At 45.9% G+C, this 25649-nt stretch overlaps 1 protein-coding gene across 1 annotated transcript in view; it reads left to right on the top strand.

Moving 5' to 3' along the window:
• Positions 1-25649, top strand: part of ADCY10 (adenylate cyclase 10 (soluble)) — an 80035-nt gene that overhangs the window by 28643 nt on the left and 25743 nt on the right. Inside the window, exons 8-17 of the mRNA XM_014528528.1 lie at positions 3002-3193; positions 5246-5364; positions 6340-6416; positions 8151-8340; positions 12508-12563; positions 13986-14139; positions 16666-16858; positions 17377-17463; positions 20978-21252; positions 22279-22415. Coding sequence (XP_014384014.1) covers positions 3002-3193; positions 5246-5364; positions 6340-6416; positions 8151-8340; positions 12508-12563; positions 13986-14139; positions 16666-16858; positions 17377-17463; positions 20978-21252; positions 22279-22415 — 1480 coding nt within the window. The remainder of the gene's footprint in view (positions 1-3001; positions 3194-5245; positions 5365-6339; positions 6417-8150; positions 8341-12507; positions 12564-13985; positions 14140-16665; positions 16859-17376; positions 17464-20977; positions 21253-22278; positions 22416-25649) is intronic.

The following is a 25649-nucleotide window of genomic DNA, read 5'->3' as shown; positions in this document are numbered from 1 at the left end:
TTTTCCAATCCAAAACTCAGGACACTGGGTCCGGTGGAATAATCTTAATCATTCAATCAATTTGCTCGATAGATTTTAATATTTAATAATTAATATTATTCCTGTATTTAACCTTAATTATGTAATAAATTTGTTTGAAAACCATCACGTTGGTTAGTTAGACATAATTAAATTGTCTTTTAGGAAAAGAGTAAAATTTCACGGAAGCAGGCCCACCACCCAGTTAGGGAGCTTCCCCACCCACAGTGCCCACTTTCACCTGGAAGGTGTTTCCATTGTCCACAGTTTCACACTTGTGTTATTTGGAAGAGAAAAAGATGCAATGATTATCCTCCATTGGTTTGCTATGCACTTAATTAACACAATTCCAGGGTGATGATAGGCAGGAATAACGTGGGAACATGTCCTTGGAGAGGAGAGGGGAGCTGAGTGAGAGGTGCCACCCCAGGGAGGTGGGGTGTGCAGGGGGAACCTTGGCTAGGAGCCTGGAGATTTGGGGTCTTGTTTGCTGCTATTTCCCCAGGCGACCCTGGAAAACCTGTGCTATTTCTCCATGTCCCCATCATCTCATCAGGAAACTGGGGAGTAACAATACTTATTTTATTTCATTTGAGGATGAAGTAGGTCAGACTGAAAATATTCCAGAAGGTACCAGGCTATGAAAATATTTTAAAAGGTTGAATTACGTTGTGTGTTACTCTTTCTTAATCTTTATTGTTGAGAGTATTACAGATGCCCCCTTTGCTCCCCCTCCTCTTGCTCTCCTTCACCCCACACCTGCCCCACCCTGGCCTTCTCCTCCCTATTGTCTGTGTCCATGGGCAATGCATCTAAGCATAAAATTATTTGGTTAATCTCTTCCTGCCCCCTCCCCTCTTCCTTCTCAGATTTGTCAGTCTGTTCCATGATTTCATGTCTCTGGTTCTATTTTATTTATCAGTTTATTTTGTTCATTAGATTCCTTGTTTGTTTATTTTGATTTTTAGATTCAATTATTGATAGCTATGTATTTATTGCCATTATATTGTTCATATTTTTATCTCTTTCTTCTTCTTCTTCTTCTTCTTCTTCTTCTTCTTCTTCTTCTTCTTTCTCTTCTTCCTCTTCTTCAAGAATACTCTTCAACATTTCATGTATAGTTTGGTGGTGATAAACGCCTTTAGCTTTTTCTTGTCTGTGAAGCTCTTTATATGACTTCAATTCTAAATTATAGTTTGCTGCGTAGAGTAATCTTGGCTGTAGGTCCTTGCTAGTCATCACTTTGAATATTTCTTGCCACTCCCTTCTGGCCTGCATAATTTCTGTTGAGAAATCAGCTGACAGTCTTATGGATACTCCCTTGTAGGTAACTAACTGCTTTTCTCTTGCTCCTTTTAAGATTCTCTCTTTGTCTTTAACCCTTGGCATTTTAATTATGATGTGTCTTGGTGTGGGCCTCTTTGGGTTCCTCTTGTTTGGGACTCTCTGAACTTCCTGGACTTGTACGTCTATTTCTTTCACCAGGTAGGGGAAGTTTTCTGTCATTATTTCTTTAAATAAGTTTGCAATATCTTGCTCTCTCTCTCTTCTCCTTCTGGCATCCCCATAATGCAAATGTTGATAACTTGAAGTTGTCCCAGAGGCTCCTTACACTATCTTCATATTTTTGGATTCTTCTCTCTCTCTCTCTCTCTCTCTCTCTCTCGGTTGGGTGTTTTTTGCTTCCTCATATTCCAAATTTCTGATTTGATTCTTTGTATTCTCTACTCTACTGTTGATTCCCTGTAAATTATTCTTCATTTCTGTTAGTGTAGGCTTCATTCCTGACTGGTCCTTTCTCATGTCTTTGATAATCTCACTAATTTCCTTGAAATTCTCATTAAGATCATTGAAATTCTCACCAAGTCCCTTGAAGCTCTCATCAAGATCCTTGAGCATCCTTATAACCATTGTTTTGAACTCTATCTAGTAGTTTGCTTGTTTCCATTTCATTGAGTTCTTTTTTGAAGATTTCTTCTGTTCTTTCATTTGTAACATGTTTCTTTTTCTCTGTATTTGGCTACTTTCTATGTTTGTTTCTATGTATTATGTAGAACTGATATCTCTCCTGGAATTGGTAAAGTGGCCTTGTGTAGTATGTGTCCTGTAGGGCCCAATGGCTCAGCCTCCCTAGTCACTTGAGCTGGGCACTCTAGGTATGTGGGCTGTGTGCACTGTCTTGTTGTAGTTGAGCTCTGAGTGCTATTGGTATCACTGGGAGGAATTGACCCCAGGCCAATTGGCTGTGAGGAGCAGCTGTGACTACAGCAGAAGAGCTGCTGTGCAGGAGGCACCCTCATGGAGCAGGACTTGCTTCATTGGGGCTTTGATGCTCACTGAGCCTGCCACTTTAGTGTGTCTCTCATAGATGTGTAGAGTTGTAATTGAACATGGTCTGAAGCTGTCCACCAAGTACATTGGCTCTGTGGCCCCCCTGTAGGTGAAAAGTCAGGCACTGCCTGTGCCCTGCCTAGGGCCACCTGTCAGGAGCTAAAGTGTGATCTGCAGGTGGCTGCTACTTGTATTGGGCTTTGAAGTGCCCAGGAGAGGCCAAGCTGTGAAGCAAGGCAGGCTGCTGCTAGTGCCGGGCCTGGGGCCTCTTATTGAGTGGTATGGGGCCATAGCATGCTATTCTTATCCTTAAACTGCAAGAGAGCCAAAAGGAATGGTAGTTCTCTCTCTGTGGCGATGGCTAATCTTGCCATGAGAGTGCAGCAGTAGGGGCAAGGAAGTGGTTCCTTTCCAAAAATTAGCAAATGTGTGAGTTCCCATTGCAAGAGATTTTGCTAGTGAATTTATTCCCATCTGTTCGAATTTGGGCTGGCTCTGCCATGCTGTGCCTCACACATTCTGATCACTTCACAGCTTTCCCAGAGAATTTCAACAGGCTAGTTCCCACCCAGTGAGAATTGCTTGTGTTGATGTTGGGAGGAAGGGTCCACAGCCAAGGACAGGTGCAAAGTGAAGTGTCTCTACTTGGCAGATTGATGACAAACAGCTTCGGGGTTATTTGTCTGAGCTCCGCCCAGTGACCATTGTGTTTGTGAACCTGGTATTTAAGGACCAAGACAAAGCCGAAGTCATAGGCTCGTCCATCCAGGATGCCTCCGTGCACATCAATTCTGTCCTGAGGGACTTCCGAGGCCAAATCAATAAAGTTTTCATGTTTGACAAGGTAAGTGTGAACTAAGGGGTGGAAGCTGCCAACAATTTAATGTTACCACCTGCCCAGGCACATTGGTGAGGGGAAGGGAATAGACACTTTTAACCTGGAAGCATTAGTCTTCATTTAGATTGAATATAGCAGCTTCTATGGTGAATGTGGCATTACTGCAGTCCAGGTATTGTTCTCGACATTTTGCCTCTCTGAACTCATTTCACCCTCATGACCGCTCTGAGAGGTAGGTGCTCTTATTATTATTTCCATTTTACAGATGAGGATGTTGAGGCAGAGATGAGGATTCTGAGATAAGAAAAGTTTAAGTTTGGCTCATGGTCATCCAGTTAGTAAGTGGTGGGCTGGGATTCCAGCCCAGGTCATGCACCTTCCCAGTCTGTGCTTGACCAGCCCAGCCCACAGTGCATCTCCCAGCAGTTCTGGGTCAGGTGTTTTGTAACTTTCACACCCCAGAAGTTTGTTTCCCTTAATGCACACCTGCCATATCTACACTTTCAGCCACCTGTCACTTTCAGGAAATGGGACAAGGGTGGAGATGGGTAGATGGGAAGGGTACCCCTAATAAGCTTAGAGAAAGCCAGAAGTGATAAACAAATTATCACAGAATTGCTGGTGACAATGGATGCTCCATTCTCAGGTGTTTTCTGTATCTTAAGATCAGAGCATTTAATAACTGAGCTACACTAATTCAATAATTCCATAAACATTCATTGAGCCTTTTGCAGAAGGCTGAACGCTAAGACTGGGCAGCCAAGAGGAGTCAGTCACACACATTGCCACACAACCAGCAGGAAGAAGCAGTTCTGTGGAAGGAGGGTGAACTTGGTGCTCCCGCCCTTTCCTCCCATTTGGATCCTGAGACAGGAGCACAGGACCCAAGAGCAGCCGTCAGTGTTTGCAGACGTGGCTCCCACAATTCCGGGCCTTCTCTGAGCCTTGGTTTGCTCATGAACAGTGAGAGGGATATTATTGGAATGGGAGAGTATTTGCCTCAAGGGATGGTTGCAAATTTTCAAAAATGTGTGGGCACTTGTACCACCACTTGCTTCAGTGAGCTGCGAGTCTCATGGCCAGAGCAAAACCACTGCTCACCTTGCAGAGCCACTAGGCAAAATTTCCAGGCAAGGCAGACCCACTGGTGTCCCCAAACGGAGCCCTCTAGTCCCTACACAGACCTGGAATCAGAGCCCAGTGCCTGTCAGGACTGATCTGTTTACATAAATACCCTTAAGCTTACACTTTCTTTTTTTTTAATATATTTTATTGATTTTCTACAGAGAGGAAGGGAGAGGGATAGAGAGCCAGAAACATCGATGAGAGAGAAACATTGATCAGCTGCCTCCTGCACACTCCCCACTGGGGATGTGCCCGCAACCAAGGTACATGCCCTTGACCAGAATCGAACCTGGGACCCTTAAGTCCACAGGCCAACGCTCTATTCACTGAGCCAAACCAGTTAAGGCAAGCTTACACTTTCTATATGCGTATACTATAAAGTATCTATGCTATATGAAAGTGTGAAATATATAGTGTACTATATATACTAGATTAAGTATATGTATACCATAAAGTAGTTCATAAAGTGTGTGTGTTAATTACATGTATTAATTACATATAACATTACAATAAAATGTTTTAAACACAGTAATCATTTTAGTAGACAAAGCAACCTCCGCAGGTCAATGTCATATCCATTTTCATGCTGACTGAAGTTCATGGAGTGTAATGGACTTGTCCAGGTTTCTGCACAGACTTCCAGACTCACGCTGGTGCCTTCCCGTGGCTCCATGCTGTTTCTTAGACTTGCAGTGTGTGACCCGCCCACCAGGAGACTAGACAGAACTGTGACACAAAGAGCTCAGCAAGGCCCATTATTCTGGAGCCAAAGCAGCCCTTCCTGGGCTCAAGTCATACTGTAGATGCTGCACTAGCAGTTATACGAAGTTTTCTAAAAAGAAAACAGGGGTGAGAGGAATTACGAAGAAATCAGAAAGGGAACGTGAACAGCTTCTGCCCACCCGCTGTGCTCGCTGACTCTCCCTCCCACAGGGCTGCTCCTTCCTCTGTGTCTTTGGTTTCCCCGGGGAAAAGGCACCTGATGAGGTCACTCATGCCTTAGAAAGTGCTGTGGAGATATTCGACTTCTGCTCTCAGGTCCACAAAGTCCAGTGAGTGTTGACCTTGGTCCCATCCTCTGGTCCCTGACCCTGACCCTTCTGTGGGATATGGGGGTGGGGGACAGGCTAAGGGTCAGGGAAGCAGGAGAGGGCTGTTTTTAACTGGATGCCCATCCACCTGCATTCCTTCACCTAATGCACCAGCAGAGTGGGCAAGCCCAGCCCTGCCACAGGGGACGGGGGATGGGAAAGGCAAGGTGGGGAAAGGACACCCCTCGAAAGCCAACCTGTGCCAGGTTTGCAAGAGAACCCGACAGGGTCTCTCTGTACTTCCGGCTTGCTTCTTGGTAGAGGCCAAACTCCCAACACCAAGTTGGAGACCTGAGTTGGTTTTTAATAATTGGGAGAGGAAATGAGTCCTTGGGGTAGAAATGTGTAGAATGACCCGGCCTCTAATAAAGCTGTTAAGGTGAGGTTACCACCCCCAGCCCTGGCTGCCCCCGCACGGTGCCCTCAGGCTTCCCCAGCCTGAGCACCCAGTGCCCGGATTGTAGCCCTCTCTGGTCAACTCCAACGCGTCATCATCTGTCCTAAATTTTTCCACCCCTGAGCCCCTAGTCATCTATAGACGCAGGTGGATGTATTAGCAAAATCAGGTTGGATGCCACACACTGTATCTGAGTTATAATGACTTGTCCTTCCCAGCAATAACAGGGAGAGTTATGTTGTTTACAACTAGTCCATTTGGGAGGATGAGAACTTATTTTCCAGAAAAGTAGCTCAGACGAATACTTAAAAGTAACAGAAAAGTGAACCGAGTAACCACTACTGAGAACCTGGCTCTGGGTCCCAAACTCTTCTTACCTCCAGACCACGTACAATTGCCCTCAACTAAGTCCAAAGGGGAAAGAGTGATATATTGACACCCTCCCCACCCCATTCCTCACCATGTCCCCCCCTTCCCACATTCTCTCTGCTCACTGTCTTTATCTCTTTCCCCACAAACTTCTTCTTGCCGGGCGCCAGTACCGTTTCCATCGGCGTGGCCAGCGGGACTGTCTTCTGTGGCATCGTGGGACACTCTGTGAGGCACGAGTACACAGGTGTGCTGAGCTAGCTTAGCTCCGCTTTCCTTCAGCAAACACCGTGCCTCGACACCCGGCTTTGCAGGAGGAAGGACAGAAAGAATCAAGACCTGGGCCCTGTCCCCAGCCAGTTTGCTGTCTCCCAGATGGGGCCACGCCTTGTGGCTTTGCCCACCGGCAGCTGGATGCCCGCCTAGTGTGCATTCTGGGGCTGTGCATAAGGCATCGGTAGTTGAGAGAGAGCAGGGGGAGGCAGTGAGCTCATGGAGGGAGGGGCCTTTCTAAATAATTTCCCGTTGACATTCAACAGTTACTCTTCCTACTGCCTGAAATAGGTGAGGACTGCTTCTTAAAAATTATGACTATTGGCATTACCGGTGAATAATACTCATCTCAAAAGAGAGTAGTAAGTAGGTGTTATCTCAAGTTTTCACTGCTCTTGCTATTATTTCCCTCTTCAATCCTAGTAGGGTTTCAATTGTTCAGAAATAATACCTCTAAAATACTGAAATAGTTATGTCTGAAATGATGCAATCTTTGAGATTTTCTTTAATATACTACCGGGTGGAGAGTGGGTGGGAGTGAGGCTGGGGCAGGGTTGGCCGTGGGTTACTGGCTATTCGGACTGGGTGATGTGTACATGAAGATTCATGAGGCTGTGTCTTATTGTATGGTCAAATTTCTCCATAATAAACAGTTTTTAAAAAGGAATAACTTGATCAGAAGTATTTAAGTTTATGTTATAGTGCAACCTTGAGTACCTAATTAGTTGTACTATTAATCAAGGGCTCTATCCAAAGCAATGTGTATGTGTTAACTCATTAATTTTCATAAACTACCCTCTGAGATAGGCACTGTTATTCCCACTTTACAGATTAGGAAACTACAACATGACAGAGTTAAAGTCATTTGGTAACATACGAGTTGGAGGTAGAGCTGGGGTTCAGAGTCTGTGCACTACAGTGCTTTACCCCTTAAGGTAGCCCCTAAATCAGTGATGGCGAACCTATGACACGTGTGTCAGAGGTGACACGTGAACTCATTTTTTTGGTTGATTTTTCTTTGTTAAATGGCATTTAAATATATAAAATAAACATCAAAAATATAAGTCTTTGTTTTACTATGGTTGCAAAGATCAAAAAATTTCTATACGTGACACGGCACCAGAGTTAAGTTAGGGTTTTTCAAAATGCTGACACGCCGAGCTCAAAAGATTCACCATCACTGCCCTAAATCCATCTTATACACACACCCCGTCTAACCCCATTACACACTCTTAAGGGATCACCGAATGAAGGTAATTCATTCTGAAAATGAAATGAAAGAGTTCATGCCCAGAAACATGCAGACGTGAATTTGTGCCTCATTTGGAGGCCAGTGTCCCAGGCCCGAGCTTGTGCTTGTCCATCTTGTAGCCAAAGACCAGCTGTACCTCACCCAAGAGCCTCTGGGCCTAGGGTGAGCCCACATACAGAGCCCTCTCCACACACCAGGCCTCTCTGCCTCTGAGCACATTGTCCCCATGGCCTCCCAGCTGAGGCAGAAGCTTTTCTGGTCACTAATTGAGTTCACTGCCTGCATATTTTTAATAGCCACTGGCTGACTATGGGTAGTTGAAGGTGAGTTTGATGTCATTCATGAGAGGCAAAGGGAGTAAAGGGTTAAAGTGCCACCCGGGGACAGGATTTCTCAGATTACATTCAGTTCCATGGCCATTTCTCCCACACTTTGCCTTTCTCTTTCCTGTTGCAGTCATTGGCCAAAAAGTCAACATAGCTGCCAGAATGATGATGTACTACCCAGGAATCGTGACTTGTGACTCCGTCACCTACAATAGCAGCAACCTACCAGCCTACTTTTTCAAAGAGCTTCCGAAGAAAGTCATGAAAGGTGTTGCAGATTCTGGACCAATCTATCAGTGCCTGGGCCTCAACGAGAAAGTGTGAGTGCGGGGCACTGACTTTGCAGTATTTTGTAGTAAAAGAAGGGGGAGAATGACGACAGCAAAACAGTCACCCATTTCAGATTCAAATCCACTTTATGAAACTGAAATCTATTCCTTCCCCGGACGAAGGCCCAGATTTCAAAATCCTTCATCTTTCTCCATCCTATGGATATGGTGGAAGACCCCATTCTACCCTTGTTCTGAGAATCAGAGAGTGATTCCTCAAAGGTTGTGCAAACAGAACAGGGGGACCCCCCCCCCCATTTGCATATGTCTGTGGACCAAGGTGGACCAAACATTAAGTATTTATTTATCAACCAACTTTGCGTCAGCATTGGTAGGACTAATAGAGTATAAGATATTGTTCGTCCTCTAGGCCTCTAGTGAAATATATTCCCCCAAAGCCCAGCCTAGGTGCAAGGGTGTCACTTTTAGGCTTAAAATCCTCCAATGGCTTCCAGTCATTTTCATGATGTTTCAATTCCTTGCAATGACATACAAGGTGACCATCTGCCTTTCCAACCTCACCTCCTCCCGTGTCCCCTCCTCTGGGGCTCTAAGTAGATTGTCCTCCCCATCACCCACCCCATCCCTCGTCCACTGGGAAAACCATAGTCAATCTTTGAAATCCAGCTCAGGGTCCATTCCTCTGTGGGGCTGGCTCTGGAACCACCCAGTCGCAGCCCAGCCAGTCCAGCTCTCCCCACCTCGTGCCACTAACTCTACAGGCCACGCTTCTCTGAGATCCCTCCTCACGCTCCTCACGACTGCCCACCCGCTGCCTTGAAAGCTCTCTGAGGATCATGATTATGGCTTGTTCATTCTTATATCCCCAGTGCTTGGTGCACAGCAGGCACTCGACACTGATGAGTGAATGAATGACTCGCATGGAAAGCGCAAACATATTATTCTTAAGGGTGTTCCAAAATTGACGCAAGAAGTAATTTTGATAGAAAACACAGGTTTATAATTAAAAATTGTAAATTTTTTATTGATTCATAAAGTATACAGTATAGGGTTATGTATGGAATAGCAAACTGGATTATCATGTCGCGATAGCGAGCACCATTAACTGTTATTGCCTGAGCAGCCGCAATTTCGAAGAAGAATGGTCCGATGATGCCTCCAGCCCCAAATCCGCACCAAACAGTGACACGTTGTGGATGCATTTGTTTCTCAACAATCACTCGTGGATCAATTAGTGATCTTAAACACGCTGGCCGTCCTTCAACAAATCGTTCAACACAAAACACCGAAGCAGTTCATGAGAGTGTTGCTGAGAGTCCAGGGACATCAATTTGGCACTGTGGTCAAGAATTGGACATTCGAGAAGCTCCTCTACAGCGCATTCTCACGAAAGATTTGCATCTTCATGCTTACAAAGTTCAATTGACTCAAGAACTGAAGCCTACTGATTTGGCACTGTGGTCAAGAATTGGACATTTCGAGAAGCTCTCTACAGCGCATTCTCACGAAAGATTTGCATCTTCATGCTTACAAAGTTCAATTGACTCAAGAACTGAAGCCTACTGACCACGCACAGCGAAGAGAGTTCGTTGAATGGATTATGAAACAACAAGTGGATACTGATTTTTCAAACAAAATCATCTTCAGCGATGAGGCTCATTTTCATCTTGATGGCTTGGTTAATCGACAAAATGGTCCCATTTGGGGTTCAGAAAATCCACGAGTGATTGTTGAGAAACAAATGCATCCACAACGTGTCACTGTTTGGTGTGGATTTTTGAGCTGGAGGCATCATCGGACCATTCTTCTTCGAAATTGCGGCTGCTCAGGCAATAACAGTTAATGGTGCTCACTATCAAGACATGATAATCCAGTTTTCTATTCCGTACATAACCTTATACTGTATACTTTGTGAATCAATAAAATATTTACATTTTTAAATTATAAACCTGTGTTTTCTATCAAAATTACTTCTTGCGTGAATTTTGAGACACCCTTTATTAACTAGCTGGAATCTAAGTTTTAAAGGGCCAGATAGCAGAATTGGGGCTGCAGTAGATTCAAGGAGTCTTTATTATTCACCTTTGTATTCCCAGGGCTTGGCGCTGTACTTGGCATGTTTAGACCATCAATAAAATGCTACTTGAATAAGTGAATGAATAGTAATAATTTTTGTGAGCCCTTATCAAATATTAGGCACTTTATCTCAAAATATACAATATATTCTTTTTGTTGTTGTTAATCTTCATTTGAGGATATTTTTTCCATTGATTTCTAGAGAGAGTGGGAGGACAGGGGAGAGAGAGAGAGAGAGAGAGGAGAGAGAGAGAGAGAGAGAGAGAGAGAGAAGGTAAGAGAGAAGAGAGAAGAGAGAGGAGAGGAGAAGAGAGAGAGGCTCCTGACCAGGAGTCAAACCAGAGACCTGTGGTGCAAGGGTTGACGCTCTAACCACTGAGAACACCGGCCAGGACTTTAATGTTTCTTTCTTTCTTTTTTTTAATCCTCACCTGAGGATCTTTTCCCATTGATTTTATATAGAGTTGAAGGGAGGGAGGAAGAGAGAGAAAGAGAGAGACATCAATGTGAGAGAGACACATTGATTGGTTGCCTCCCGCACGTGTCCTGAGTAGGAACAGGGATCAAACTTGCAACCCAGATACATGCCCTTGACCGGGAGTCAAACCCACGACTCTTCAGTGCGTGGGCTGGCTATCTAAGCATGGAGCCACACTGGCCAGGCTATAATGTATTCTTAATATCAACCATATCAGATAGAAACTATTATTTTCTCCATTTTACAAATTTTAAAACTAAGGCTCAAAGATGTTAAATGACTTGTTCATGGTCACAAATCTAGTAAGCAATGGAGACCAGGCTCAGCGTGCCACAGCAATGCCGCTTCTTTAGCAACCACAAAAGCTCGTGGGTACAGCACACATTGACTGACCTCACAGAGAAGTGGCTTCAACTGACCTGGGCTGGACTCAGCTCAGCTAGCCTTGGCTTCTCACGTGCCTGGGGTTCGGCAGGTTGTTGGCAGACCCAGGAGGACCGCAGGTGGGATAAGTGGGCAGTTTGATTGGCATAAATGGGACAATTCGGCTCTAGGTGTCTCGTCCTCTCGCACTGTCTCGGCCATATCAGAAGAGCAAGAGAGAGAGCCCAAGGCGCAAGCATTTTTCAAGCCTCGGTGTCGTGTTTGCTGGCATCTCGTTGGCTGAAACATTCACACGGCCGAGCCCAGAGTGGGGAGGGCACTGCACGTTACCTAGCAGAGGGCACAGATACTGCAGAGGTCAGCCTGTCACAGAAGCCCAGACTGCCGGACCCCAGAGCCTGCCACTTCGTGATTTTCCTCCACCATCTCTGCAAATAAGAGTGTGGAGCCCGGCCAGTGTGGCTCAGTGGTGGGTGTTGGCCCATGAACCAGGAGGTTACGGTTTGATTCCTGGTCAGGACACGTGCCTGGGTGGTGGGGTTGCAGGGACTCAATCCCAAGTAGGAGGCATGTAGGAGGCAGCCGATCAATGATTCTCTCTCATCATCGATGTTATCCCTCTCCTCCCTTCCTCTCTCTGAAATCAGTAATTTTTTAAAAATCATATTTTTTAAAAAGAGTGTAGAAATACACATACAAATATGAACAGGACCTCCCATGGGAGATTGCTGTTGCTATACCAGGCGGAACCACGTAGTACGACATAGAGACCAGGAATGAGCTGTTTAACCAAAAGGCTCCTTCAAGAGAGAATATGCAGTGATCAGGCATGAGTGCCCTGCCTAGTCACCACCAGACACGGGACCTTGGGCAAGATACACTCTCTGCACCTCCATTTCCTCACTTGTAAATGGACATAATCATAGTATCTCCTTAGTAAGGTTTTGTCAGGAGCAAAGGAAATGATATATGTAAAGTACTCAAAACTGCCAGGCACGTGGCATGTGCTCAACAAAGGTGAGCGGGGACAGACTCTGCAAGCATTTATTGAACAAGGTCCCCGGGGCTGAGGAGAAGGCGGCTGTAAGTCGCTTGGACTCTATCGCCAGGTAAGAACACCTCTTTCTCCTCCTCTTGGCATCTGCAGCCCGGGAGCCAGGGGCAGTCGGTTAGAGACTAGAAAGGAGGCTCCCTGGGACCAAGCAGCCTGCTCTCAGCCCGCCCTGCTGTGACTCTAACATCTCTGTTCTTCTCCTCAGCATGTTTGGTATGGCCTACCTCATCTGCAACAGGAATGAGGCTTACCCTCTGCTCGGTAGGTAGTGGACCTTGATTTCTAAACTCCCCTAGTGAACTATAACTAAACATGCAGAACAGTGCGCAATGCTAAGTCTGCAGCATCATGAATTATCACCAACGAACCCCTGACCACTATCCAGGCCAACTAAGAAAAAGAGCAGTGTTCAGGGCACCCCACGTGCCTGGTCTCTCCCTCCCCACAAAGACCCTGACACCCTCCTCCCCAAAGACTCTGACACCCTTCCTCCCCCAAAGACCCTGACACCCTCCTCCCACAAAGGCCCTGACACCCTCCTCCCCAAAGACTCTGACACCCTTCCTCCCCCAATGACCCTGACACCTTCCTCCCCCAAAGGCCCTGACACCCTCCTCCCTGCAAAGACCCTGACACCCCCCACCCCAAAGACCCTGACACCCTCTATTTCTTAGGCCGTTTTTAAAAATCATGTTGATGAAACGATGTATCATATAATTACACGTGCCTTCTGTTAATCAATGGAAAACAAGACTGGCCTTCCACAGGGAGCTGGCCAGAAAAGGTTTGGCCCCAAATGAGCCTTCAGCTCTTTTGACAGGTTGTGCTCGCTCCCTTGGCATTTCAGTCCTGCCTGTTCCTTCCCGTCCAGGTTTCAAAGGCTGTGGCCGACTTTCAGATTTTAATCTGGGCACCCCGTTACATATGTGTAAAAACACACCAAGTAATAGTGACAGGGCTGCAACCCACGCTGACTTCGATTTTCTTCTTTTTCTTTTCTACATTTTCCATACTTTCTACAGTGAACATTTGTTACATTAAGAATAAAAAACCCTAACATTTATTTTTACTAAAAATTTGGGTTGTTCTTAGGAATAAGTCTACATGCTTTTTAAAAGTAAGTTGAATTTTCTTATCACTGATAATGCTTCTAGTAGCCCTGAGATAAGTATAATTTCTCACTCACAGAGAGCAAGTTTCCTTCGCAGATTGGAAATAAATTATTGGAAATAAAATGTTCTATCCATAATCATTCAATATAGAAACCCTAACTATAATAAATGTATTTCCTAGTGTAATAATCTTTAGATGACTTCCACTGTGTTATAGGAAAAAAAGGAAAAGGGAGGGAAAACAAGAACTGAAGTCAGCGATCCCTGGTTTCATTCCTGGCTGTGCGACTCCAGCGCACCTCACTATCCTGCACTAAAATTCAATGGACGTTTTAATGCGCATTGTAAGAGTCGCATATATAATGTGCATTATTGGGAATCACAACTGGAAAGCTCTAGAAAAAGATGTTAAAACATTTCAAAGTGTGCAGAACCTCACGAGAGTCCATGAACGATGCCCTGGCAATCCCAAAGGTCTCCTTAGGTGTCGTGTCACTATGTGCTTCTTAAGTCTCTCCACTATTTTATCTTGACTGGGTTCGCTCTCTTTTTAAAAAAATAAAAATGACAGGACGTGAGAAGGAGCTGAAATACTTTAGGTGCAATATGAAGGAATTTCTGATGTCCAACTGCAGCCGCATCCTCATGTACGAAGGCTTGTCGGGCTACGGAAAAAGCCAGATACTCATGGAGATTGAGTACCTGTCCCAAGGTGAGAACCACAGGTGAGTGTCTGGCGATGACCGTTTATTTCTTGTCCACCCAGAGAATCCTGATGTCCTTAAAAGTTTCACCTCTTTTAAAGCCCCTCTCCTTTATATAATTTGCATCATGTAAACTACACACCACCAGTCCATTACGGGTGCCAAGCACCATTGTGCTAAATAAATAAATAATGATAATCATATTGAACCAAGACAATGAGAAGCCTGCTGACCCCCGGAGACCCTGATTGCATGCCAGGTGGAGCTTGGATATCATATGTTAGAGCTCCCTGGTTAAGGCCAGTGTGCAGGCAGGTGGAGAGCAGCTGGAAGAGGTGGAGACCAGGCTAGGGTGGGTGTGCAGGATGAGCGCATACATTTATCCAGCCGGCTGATAGTCACGGGTTCACACCATTCAGCTCTGTCCAGGAGTGGGAGCGACAATGACAGGCCTCTGCATTTTCCTTGGGAAGGCAAAGCTAGTGTATTGACCTCATACTGCTTGCCTCCTCTCATAGCGTGAATGTCATGAGGGCTCTCTGTGGGACAACCCATCGAGTACCCTCACTGTGGTCAGCATGGGGTTCAGTAGCAGTGATGGTGACCACATGCCGAGGTCTCACTGCTTCCACCACCCAACCTGAAGGCTTTAAGGGGAAAATGCTTAGTGGCCTTACATTATTTTTAGCTGTACTTCTACTCTTTTTAATGTCAGGCCTGAGAGAGGCCTGTTTTAAAATATCTTTAACATTGTTAAGGAGATAATTCATAACAATCAGAAGACATTCATTCATTCCATTACTGAGTTACTACTGAGTTACTACTATGCTTCAGGAACTGTTAAGTTCTGTCTCCACTTGCGAGAGCTGCTGTAACAAAGTACCACAAACTGGGTGGCTCATCAACAGAAATCTATCCTCTCTCGTTACTGGAAGCTGGAAGTCTGAGAGCGAGGTGTCAGCAGGGTCGGTTCCTTCTGAGAGCCATGAGGGACAACCTGTCTGTGCTTCTCCCCTGGCTTCTGGTGCAATTATTGGTGTTCCTTGGCTTATGGAAACATCACCCCAACCTCTGCCTTCATCGTCGCATGATATTCTCCCTGTCTCCACATTTCCCCTTATAAAGACACAGTCATATTGGATTAGGGGCCCACCCTACTCCAGCCGGACCTTGTCTTAATTTCATTACATCTACAATGACCCTGTTGCCAAACAAGGTCACATTGGGTACGGAGGTTAAGACTCAGCATATGAATTTGGGTGGGGCATGAGTCAACCCATAACAAGTGCCGATGCCCTGAAGATGAAGGACATCTGATTCCCGCCCTGTGGGAGCTCTCACAGAAGAGAGATGACAATAGAAATGGGATGTGGAAAGGACAATGACAGAGGCATCCTAGGGAGTGTGGTGGGAGCTGAGGGAGAGGCATGTGTGACCCAAACTTGGGACATCAGGGAAGAGTGCAGGAGGCTGCACCTGAACTGAGATGCACAGATGAGCAGGAAGCGAGGACTGGGAGGCGCTGTGGGACGTGATCACACTCACTCCAGCTGGGGAGACGCGGAAGCGAAGGCCTGGAGAGAGTAGATGGTCCTGTGCTGTCTGTTAGTGGTGGAGGATAGGCTGCTGAACAGAGAGTGGCAAGAAAGCACATATGAGGCCTTGGAGAGTCTTGTATGTCACAGAGAGGAGTCCAGACTTACCCCTTAGAGCAGCGGTTCTCAACCTGTGGGTCGCGACCCCTTTGGGGGTCGAACGACCCTTTCACAGGGGTCACCTAAGACCATCGGAAAACACATATATAATTAGATATTGTTTTTGTGATTAATCACTATGCTTTAATTATGTTTAATTTGTAACAATGAAATTGGGGGTCACCACAACATGAGGAACTGTATTAAAGGGTCGTGGCATTAGGAAGGTTGAGAACCACTGCCTTCGAGGATGGTAGCCACAGAAAAATCCTAAGTGGGAGAGAAGATTTGCATCTATCTAGAAACATTAGCCTCTGTGAATATAATGCATTCAGTGTCATGATGCCAGGCAGGGCAAGAGGCATGCCACTGGGTAGCACTGGTGAGAGGATGAGGGCATGCACCAAGGTGGAGGTGGTGGGCCTGGGGAAGAAGGCGAACCGACCTGGGCTTAGGAACCCAGTGGATCAGGCCGAGTATCTGAAGCAGAATTAAGAAAGGCTTGCAGATCGCTTAGGGAGTTGCTGGTAGGACAACTGAATATGAAGAGTCAGAGCTTGCCTTCAACCTTTATTAATTTCCTAAAATATATTTAAGCTCGGCCGGTGTTGCTCAGTGGTTGAGCACTGACCCCTGAACCAGGAGGTCACAGTTCGGTTCAATTCTTGATCAGGACACATGCCCTGATTGTGGGGAGAGGGGGACATGTAGGAGGCAGCCGATCAATGATTCTCTTTCCTCATTGTTGTTTCTATCTCTCTCTCCCTTCCTCTCTCTGAAATCAATAGAAACATATTTAAAATATGTATGTATTTTAAAACTCTCTTCTGATTCTTGACTTTCTTATAAACAGGACTATTGCTATTGCCTTGACTAAGATCAGCTTCCATCAAACTTTTTATACCATCCAGATACTCATGGCCAATGTCTTAGGTCTGGATGCTTGTAAACACTACAAAGAACGACAGACCAACATTGAAAATAAAGTCAAGACACTGTTGGATGAGAAATTCCATTGTATCTTTAATGACATTTTCCATGTCCAGGTAACTACCTAGTGTAAGACTTCCTCAAGAAATAGTGATGGGGCAGGTGAAGCAATTCTTCACCGATTCTTTGTGACCTGGCATCTCTTTGACTTGTGATACCCTTTTCTGTTCTCACCTGGAGAATCTGTGTGGTGAGGAAGTGCCTCCCAATCTTCCCTGAATGAGCATTCCCCTTACTGAGACATAGTGGAGGTGTCTAGAAATGTCACACTCAAGAAAATCCAAATGCTACCTGTTGGTTCGTTTTTCTTCACCTTTCTATCAAAGCTGTGCAATCCTAGCCCATGCCTCTGCTCCAACAGTGCCTGCCAGTGCAGGACCGAGTGTGCCCTGTTCGTTCCTGTATCTACTAGATCCAGTGACAAAGGGTATTAAAGCTGGAGAGGACATTATGGATTATCTAACACATGAGGATTTGAAGGCACATAACAGTGAAGTGATTTGCCCAAAGTCACACAGCTAGTGGCTCCCTTTGCTGTTTCCCATAGTTAATGTTCGAATTATTCTTCACACAGTTCCCTACCTCACGAGAGGTGTCCAAGATGAGCATCTTGAGAAAGCAAAAGCAGCTGGAAGCATTGTTTATGAAGATCTTGGAGAAAGTAAGAACATCTGCGGGTCGAGTAATGGGGGGAGGAAAACTGGGCATCGCATCACAGAGCTGGGCGACCTGAGGGGCAGGAAGCTTTGAATTGTGGGAAACCTTGTATCCTAAAGTTTTTCTTTCTCCTCCATCCTTCCAAACTTTGAGCTCAGAGTCCATTTAGAATGTAGCCCCAGTTTGCCCGCCTCTCACTGCCCCAGGCTGTGAGTTCAGATTATGCTAAACTTGAACATAGTCCCTTAACATTATTCCTGGGAGTGTGGCCTCTCCTTAAAACTACCCTCTTGGTTTCCCATCTGTAAGAGATGCAGTACATGTGAGTGGCTTGTATGTAGCCTCTGCAGCAGACTACCAAGGGTGGAACATCAAGCAAGTGACTTAACCTGCCTATGCATGTGTAAAATGAGGAAACAGTCGTACCTAGTCCCAGGGTTGTAAGGCTGAAATGAAACACTCAACCAGTGTTAGCGCTCTCTGTATGTTGATGGTCACCAAATCTATATTCTAGTTCCCACCACTCTCACAAGTACCAGACCGCATTTCCAACGACGTATATTACACAAGGATTTCCCACCACTCTCACAAGTACCAGACCGCATTTCCAAGGACGTAGTAACTCCCACTCATTTCAGTGGCTAGTAGTAAATTTATTTGTTTCCTACTCCAATGCCCTTTCTTCCTCATTCTGATCCCGATCCTTGATTAGCTCATGGTAAATTCATGCATGCATCGTTTACTCCTTTCCTCTTTGCTCCCCTCCTAACCAGTTGCCACATCCACACGTCTACTCAGTTGCTGGGTCCTCCTATTTCTCCGTTGGGTGGTCTCTGGAATCCCCCATGCTCTGCCCCCTGCTGTATCGGGCTCCTTCTGGACCATTGTCATATAGCTTTCCAACCAATCTCTGCACCTCACATGTCTTTCACTCCAATTCATCCTCCATATAAGTGCCAGAGTATATGCAGATCCAACCATATACACTTCATACTCTCTGAGTAATTCCCATTGCTAATGAGATAAAAACCAATATATATGTATTTTTTAACCTGGAGAAATGCTACTCATCCTTCAGTGTCACCTCTTTGGTGAGAACTTCCCAAATCACTAGGCATGACTAACGCCTCTTCTACCTGCTTCTGTGGCACTTTGAACATATTTCTGGTTGAACTTTCCCCACTGTGTTTGTGAGCCTCTAGGGACGGGAGTCTCTTGCTCATGGCTGCAGCACTATTGGCCGGCATTGTTTCTGGCACATAATAACTGATCACTAGCATAGAATACATGTGGCATTGAATCAGGTTTACAATTCAACACCCCCCCCCCTTCTCTATCCAGGCAAATAAGCTAGGCAGTCTGGGTAGTTTCTGAAGCCAGACTTTGGACCAGGTACATCACCCATATCCAGGAAGCTTCTTAGAAAAGACAGATCTACGAGTCCTACCCCCAAAGATCCAGCAGGGCTTGGGTTGGGCTTAGGGATCTGTTCAGCTTTGTGCCTTTGTTTTAAAACTTCTCGATTGGTTCTAATGCGCAGTTTAGTTTGGAAACTACCACTAAAGATGTGCTTTTTACACTATCCCATTGTTTTTCTCCATTTCACCTCATCACACCCGAACCTCTAGTCCAGTGGTTCTCACCCTTCTGGCCCTTTAAATACAGTTCCTCATGTTGTGGCCCAACCATAAAATTATTTTCGTTGCTACTTCATAACTGTAATGTTGCTACTGTTATGAATCATAATGTAAATATCTGATATGTAGGGTGGTCTTAGACGACCCCTGTGAAAGGGTCGTTTGACTGCCAAAGGGGTCGCGACCCACAGGTTGAGAACCGCTGCTCTGTGGCCTTGGCAGGTCACCTAACCTGTCTGAATTTAACCTGTGCCTAAGGACACTCAGCAGAACCACCTCCCCTGAGCGTTCTGAGGACTCAGCCAGTTAGTTTATGTGAAGAGCGTGGGCATAGCATCCATGCTGCTTCTACTCACATTAGAGAATCCAATACACTGTCCTCGCTTTAAAATTGAAGAACTGGGGCCAGTGATGGACTCTCAAATTCATGCTGTTTTGTTTCCTACTCTACTCTCCTCGGTTCACAGATAACACTGACACCACCATTAATTAAATTTCTCTGGGTCAGTGAAGGGCTGTCAGAGTAAACTTGTTACGTGTGTGTGACAAGGCAGGTTATAATACTCGATATGAATGTCTGGGAGATCTGAAGTGTTAAAGTAGCCTTTGCTGATTATATATAGACTAGAGGCCCAATGCATGAAATTCGTGCAAGAGTAGGCCTTCCTGCCCCAGGCTGCCGGCACCGACTTCCCTCTGGCACCCGGGACCTGGGCTTCCCTCGGCTTCGTCCAGAAGGTCTTCCGGTCTAATTAGCATATTATGCTTTTATTATTATAGATGTTGATTTCAGAGAGGAAGGGAGAGGGAGAGAAAAATAGAAACATCAATGATGAAAAAGAATCATTGATTGGCTACATACCCGCTACTGAAGATCGAGCCCGCAACTCGGGCGTGTGCCCTTAACCTGACCAGAATCAAACCTGAGACCTTTCAGTCTGCAGGCCAACGCTCTATCCACTGAGCCAAACTGTCTAGGGCTGCTGCTTTTGTTTATTAAAAACATAGAGGAAAAGAATGGATAACCTCATCTCTTCTCACAAGGAACCACAAGAAGCTAACCCAGCCTGGGGCGGTGAGAGGGGGGCAGCCTGGGACGGTGAGGGGGCGCAGCTTGGGATTGTGAGAGGGGGGCAGGTTTGTCCCTACATCCCTCCCAGGCAGAAATGATGGCCCACGAGGCAAGGGCTGACTCTAACTTGTGCCCCAGCACCTAGATGGCGTCTGACCCTCACAGGTACCCAATTGATGCTAGTGAGCAAATAAATAATGCAGACCAGGCAGGGAAAGTCTGCACAGAAGAGGGTTATGGGATCTGTCTTTAGTGTGACCCACGCAGAGTTCCAGCTGGAGCAGCAGCAGGTGCCGCCGTGCAGGACTGGCTCTGCTGCCTCGAGCGCAGCCTCTGCAGCACCCAGCCCCGTGCTTTTGGCCAGTGCGTGTGGCCAGTGCGTGTGGTCAGTGCGTGCGGCCAGTGCGTGTGGCCGGGGCGTGCGGCCGGCCGGTGTGTGCTGCATATGCATGGGTGGAATGAGTACCAAGTCGATATCCCTGAGAGGCTTCATTTTCCAATAGATTAAAATGACGTGTAGTAAAAGATGTTTATTTTATGGAATGGGTGCTTTTACTGGGCCACAGTCCCATCTCCCCTACAAATTTGTATTATCTTTGCACAAAGATTTTCCCAAGTAAGAGTCCATTCCAGCCAGCTCTCTCCAATTTGCCACAAATTCCAAGTTAGTGGCATCTGAATTCAGCTTTGTTGGGAAGAAAATATTTAATTCAGCCCCACACAACCCAGGGGTCCTCATGCAGACCCACACGTGGATAAAACCCCGAAGTCCCACAGCATTTGTCTTCCTGTTTCTGTACCTTGTCCAGACAGTGAAACAGGAAAGGATTATTTTCATCATCGATGAGGCCCAGTTTGTGGACAAGACCTCCTGGGCATTTCTGGAGAAGCTTATCCAGAACGTCCCTATCTTCATCATCATGTCCCTGTCTCCGTTCCTCGACGTGCCCTGTGAAGCTGCCAGCGCCATAATAAAGAACAGGAACACCACCTACATCACCATCGGTGCCGTGCAGCCCAGCGACATCCGCAACAAGGTCTGCCTGGACCTCAATGTCAAGGGCATCCCCAAAGAACTGGACTTGTGAGTAACCTGTTCTGTCCTGAAAGGCATCTGCATTCACTACGCAGGTCCAGACCTCACCAGATTCCTTAAGATGCGGCTTAAAGTGACTATTTCAGCGTTCTTGCTGGGCCGCCTTTCAAAGGGGCTATCCCTCAGGCTGGTAGGAGGGATGCTGTCCTCCTTTCCTTGTTATAGTCCCTGTGGTGCCTGCTCAGACTGCGTGGGGACATCAATTTGTTTCCCTTTCATCTTGCTGGACGTGAGTTCTACTCTAATCTAGTTTTAGGACAGTGGTTCCCAAACTTATTTGGCCTACCGCCCCCTTTCCAGAAAAAAATATTACTCAGCCCCTGGAAATTAATTTTTTTTAAAATTTTAATAGCAGTTACTCATCGCCCCCAAATGCACCTGTGGCCATCACCGCCCCCCTGGATCGCTGCAGCGCCCACCGGGGGGCGGTAGCGCCCACTTTGGGAATCACTGTTTTAGGACATTGTCATGAGCAAGTGACTCCAAAGTCAAAATGGTAAACATGAAAGACCACAACCTGCACCTAATCGAGGTCCTGCTCGACAGGCAGCGGTGTGGCCTGGTGCTGGCGTTGCCGGTGCACATGGAAAGCTGGCTGTCTAGTCAGTGCCTCCTGAGCCGCTCAGTCACCTCTTCCTGGGGCTTGACAGGTGTCCCCTGAAGCACACGAACAACACCTCGCCTTTAGCTGGCTGTTTGCAGCCCACCTGGTCTTTGCCGACGTTCTTTCTAATGAGGATGTCTTGCTTCTGCAAGAAACATTGAAAATATAAACCAGAAATTAATGAAAATGGCCATTTATGAGGTGAGGAAGGGAAGCAAGACTGAGGATGTCCCTTATTTTATAGTTTTGGTTTTGGACAGATGGTCAATGCTGTAGGTAATTAGACAAAAGAAAGAAAAGCCATCGAGACTGAGAAGAGGTTATTTTCAAGTGATTGTGAAGACTCAAATATTGTTCCATCCAGAAAGGCGGCTCTTCCAGGTAAGTAGGTTGCCTTGTGTTCACTACAGGTACCTAGTGGAGGGAAGCTGTGGGATCCCCTTTTACTGCGAAGAATTGCTGAAGAACCTTGACCAGCACAGGGTGCTTGTTTTCCAACCGATGGAGTCTGAGGAAAAGGCAAACGTGACCTGGAATAACCTGTTCAGTGAGTCCCACAGCGACTTCTTCCCCTGTCCTTCTGCAGAGAGGGCAGCAAGAGAGGGCTTTTCCCTGGGCGGCTTCCACAAGGGACAGAGGGTTGGGGGAGTCCAGGGCTGTGGGACCTGAACCTCTGACAGCGGGAGAACGTAGCATTTTCGAGTCCCAGAAGACATTACTAGGCAAGTTTACTATTCAGGCCTTGCCATTTCTGATATCTCTTTCTGATCCTAACCAAGTCACAAGTAGAGTACCGCCTCCTCATGAATGCATTGGCATCTGAGTGAGGGTATTGAACATGTGTAAAATATATGTTTTTTTTAAGTCATTATTGTTGAGAGTATTACAATGTCCCCCTTTCTTCCCCACATTCTCCCCTCCCCTGTGCCCTTGCCCACCCCACCATAGGCCTTCACCACATTATTGTCTGTGTCCATAAGTGGTACATACATGCATATAAGATCTTTTCCTCCCTTCTGAGATTCGTCAGTCTGTTTCATGTTTCCATGCCTCTGGTTCTATTTTATTCATCAGTTTATTTTGTTCATTAGATTCTTTGTTCATTTATTTTGACTTTTTGATATCTATCAACTGTTGATAGATAAGTATCTATTGCCATTTTTTGGTTCATATTTTTCATCTTCTTCTTCTCCTCTTCCTCCTCCTCCTCTTCCTTCCTCCTCCTCCTCCTCATTCTTATTCTCATTCTTATTCTTATTCTTATTCTTATTCTTCTTATTCTTATTCTTATTCTTATTCTTATTCTTATTCAACATTTCAAGTAATACTGGTTTGGTGGTGATGAACTTTAGCTTTTTCTTGCCTGTGAAGCTCTTTATCTAACCTTCAATTCTAAATGACAGCTTTTCTGGCTAGAGTAATCTTGGTTGTAGGTCCTTGCTAGCCATCATTTTGAATATTTCTTGCCACTCCCTTCTGGTCTGCAAAGCTTTGGTTGAGAAATCAGCTGACAGTCTTATTAGTGCTCCCTCGTAGGTAACTAACTGCTTTTCTCTTGCTGCCTTTAAGAAAGAGATTAAAAAAAAGAGAGAGATTTCTCTTTGTCTTTAACCTTTGGCATTTTAATTATGATGTGTCTTGGTGTGGGCCTCTTTGGGTTCCTCTTGTTTGGGACTCTCTGAACTTCCTGGACTTGTACGTGTATTTCTCTCACCAGGTAGGAGAAGTTTTCTGTCATTATTTCTTCAAATAGGTTTGCAATCTCTTGCTCTCTCTCTCCTCCTTCTAGCACCCCCATGATGCAAATGTTGACAACTTGAAGTTGTCCCAGTGGCTCCTTATATTATCTTCATTTTTTAAATTCTTTTTGCTCTTCTGGTTGGGTGTTTTTTGCTTCCTCATATTCCAATCGCTGATTTGATTTTTTGCATACTCTATTCTACTGTTGATTCCCTATAAATTATTCTTCATTTCTGTTAGTGTATCCTTCATTCCTGACTGGTCCTTTCTCATTTATTTGATGTTCTCCCTAATGTCCTTGAAATTCTCATTAAAATCCTTGAAATTCTCACAAAGTCCCTTGAAGCACTCATTAAGATCCTTGAGCATCCTTATAACCATTATTTTGAACTCTGAATCTAGTAGTTTGCTTGCTTCCATTTCATCGAGTTCCTTTTCTGGAGATTTCTTCTGTTCTTTCATTTGTGACATGTTTCTTTGTATCCACATTTTGGCTGCTTCCCTTGTGTTTGTTTCTTGTATTATGTAGAACTGCTATGTCTCTTGGAATTGGTAGAGAGGCGGCCCAGTGGCTCAGCCTCCCCAGTCACCTGAGCTGGGCACTCCAGGTGTGCCCCTGTTTGGGCTGTGTGCACTGTCTTACTCTGGTTAAGCCTTGATTGCTATTGGTATCATTGGGAGGAATTGACCCCCAGGCCAATTGGCTGTGAGGGCCAGCTGTGATTACAGTGGAAGAGCTGCTGTGCAGGAGACAACCTTATGGAGCAGGACTTATTTCATTTGGGCGTTGGTGCTCACTGAGTCTTCCCCCTTGAGTATGTCACTTGTGAATATGTAGAGTTGTAATCTGGTGTGGTCTGAAGCTATCCACCTGGTGCACTGGCACTAGGGCCTCCAGGGAGGTGTAAAATCAGCCACTGCCTGGGGCCACCCGGCAGGAGCTGCAGAGAGATCTGCAGGTGGCTGCTACTTGTATTGGGCTTAGAAGTGTCGAGCTGTGAAGCAAGGCAGGCTGGTGCTAGTGCCAGGTCTTAAGCCCTTCATTGATAGGTTTGGGACATGCTGACACCAGGGCTGCTTGTTTGAGAGATTTTAGCAAAGTCTGAAGCCTGAACCAGGACAGGCCATTCATCTGGAAAAGTTGCTGCAAACAGCTTGGGTTAGACTGCAGATTGGATGGAGCAGGGTCTAAGGAAATCATCAATGTGGAACAAACAGTGTGGGCCATGCTGATAAAAACTCAGATATGGCTGCCAGTCTGCTCTGGGACAGGGGAGCTCCAGCACAGGAACAATGACCCCTGCGAGCACCGCGGTCAGGGAGAACGCCGCCTCCGAATTCCTGCCCCAATGCTGGACAACCCAGTTCCTCCCCCTATGTCCCTGGCTCGCCCCCAGCTATTGCTCAGAGGAAGCAGACCATGTAAGGTCATGTACCAGCCCTCTAAGAGGATTTGCCTGGGGCTCCAGCAGCCTCTGTGTCACTCAGCCACAATCCCTGCTGGTTTTTACAGCCCTAAGATCTGGGGACTTCTCTTCCCAGTTCTTGAACCCTGAGCTGGGGGACTGGTGTGGCTCTGAGACCCCTTGATTCTCACAGGCCTCACAGGAGGCCTCTGCAGTGAAGATATCCCTCCCAATTAAGCACACACACACACCCCTCATATCTGTGTCAACTAGCCCATTCTGTATCTCCACCCCTTCTACCAGTCTTGATGTACTTTCTTCTTTACTTCTATAGCTGTAGGACTTTCATTTTACCAGATTTCAGGCAGTTCTAAATGATGGTTGTTTTGTATTTTAATTGTAATTTTGATGTGGTTGTGGGAAGCAGCAAGTACTGGCATTTACCTATACCACCATCTTGGTTCTCTAAAATATATGATGTTATATATTACTAGAGGCCCAGTGCACAAAAATTTGTGCACTCGGGGGGTCCCTCAGCCCAGCCTGTGCCCTCTCGCAGTCTGGGACCCCTCGGGGAATGGGCCTAAGTTGGCAGTCAGACATCCTTCTGGCAGCCCAGGAGCCCTTGGGGGATG

The sequence above is a fragment of the Myotis brandtii genome, unplaced genomic scaffold (genome assembly GCF_000412655.1).
Source record: "Myotis brandtii unplaced genomic scaffold, ASM41265v1 scaffold64, whole genome shotgun sequence".
In the NCBI taxonomy this organism is placed as follows: domain Eukaryota; kingdom Metazoa; phylum Chordata; class Mammalia; order Chiroptera; family Vespertilionidae; genus Myotis; species Myotis brandtii.
This window is presented reverse-complemented; position numbering and strand designations above follow the sequence as displayed.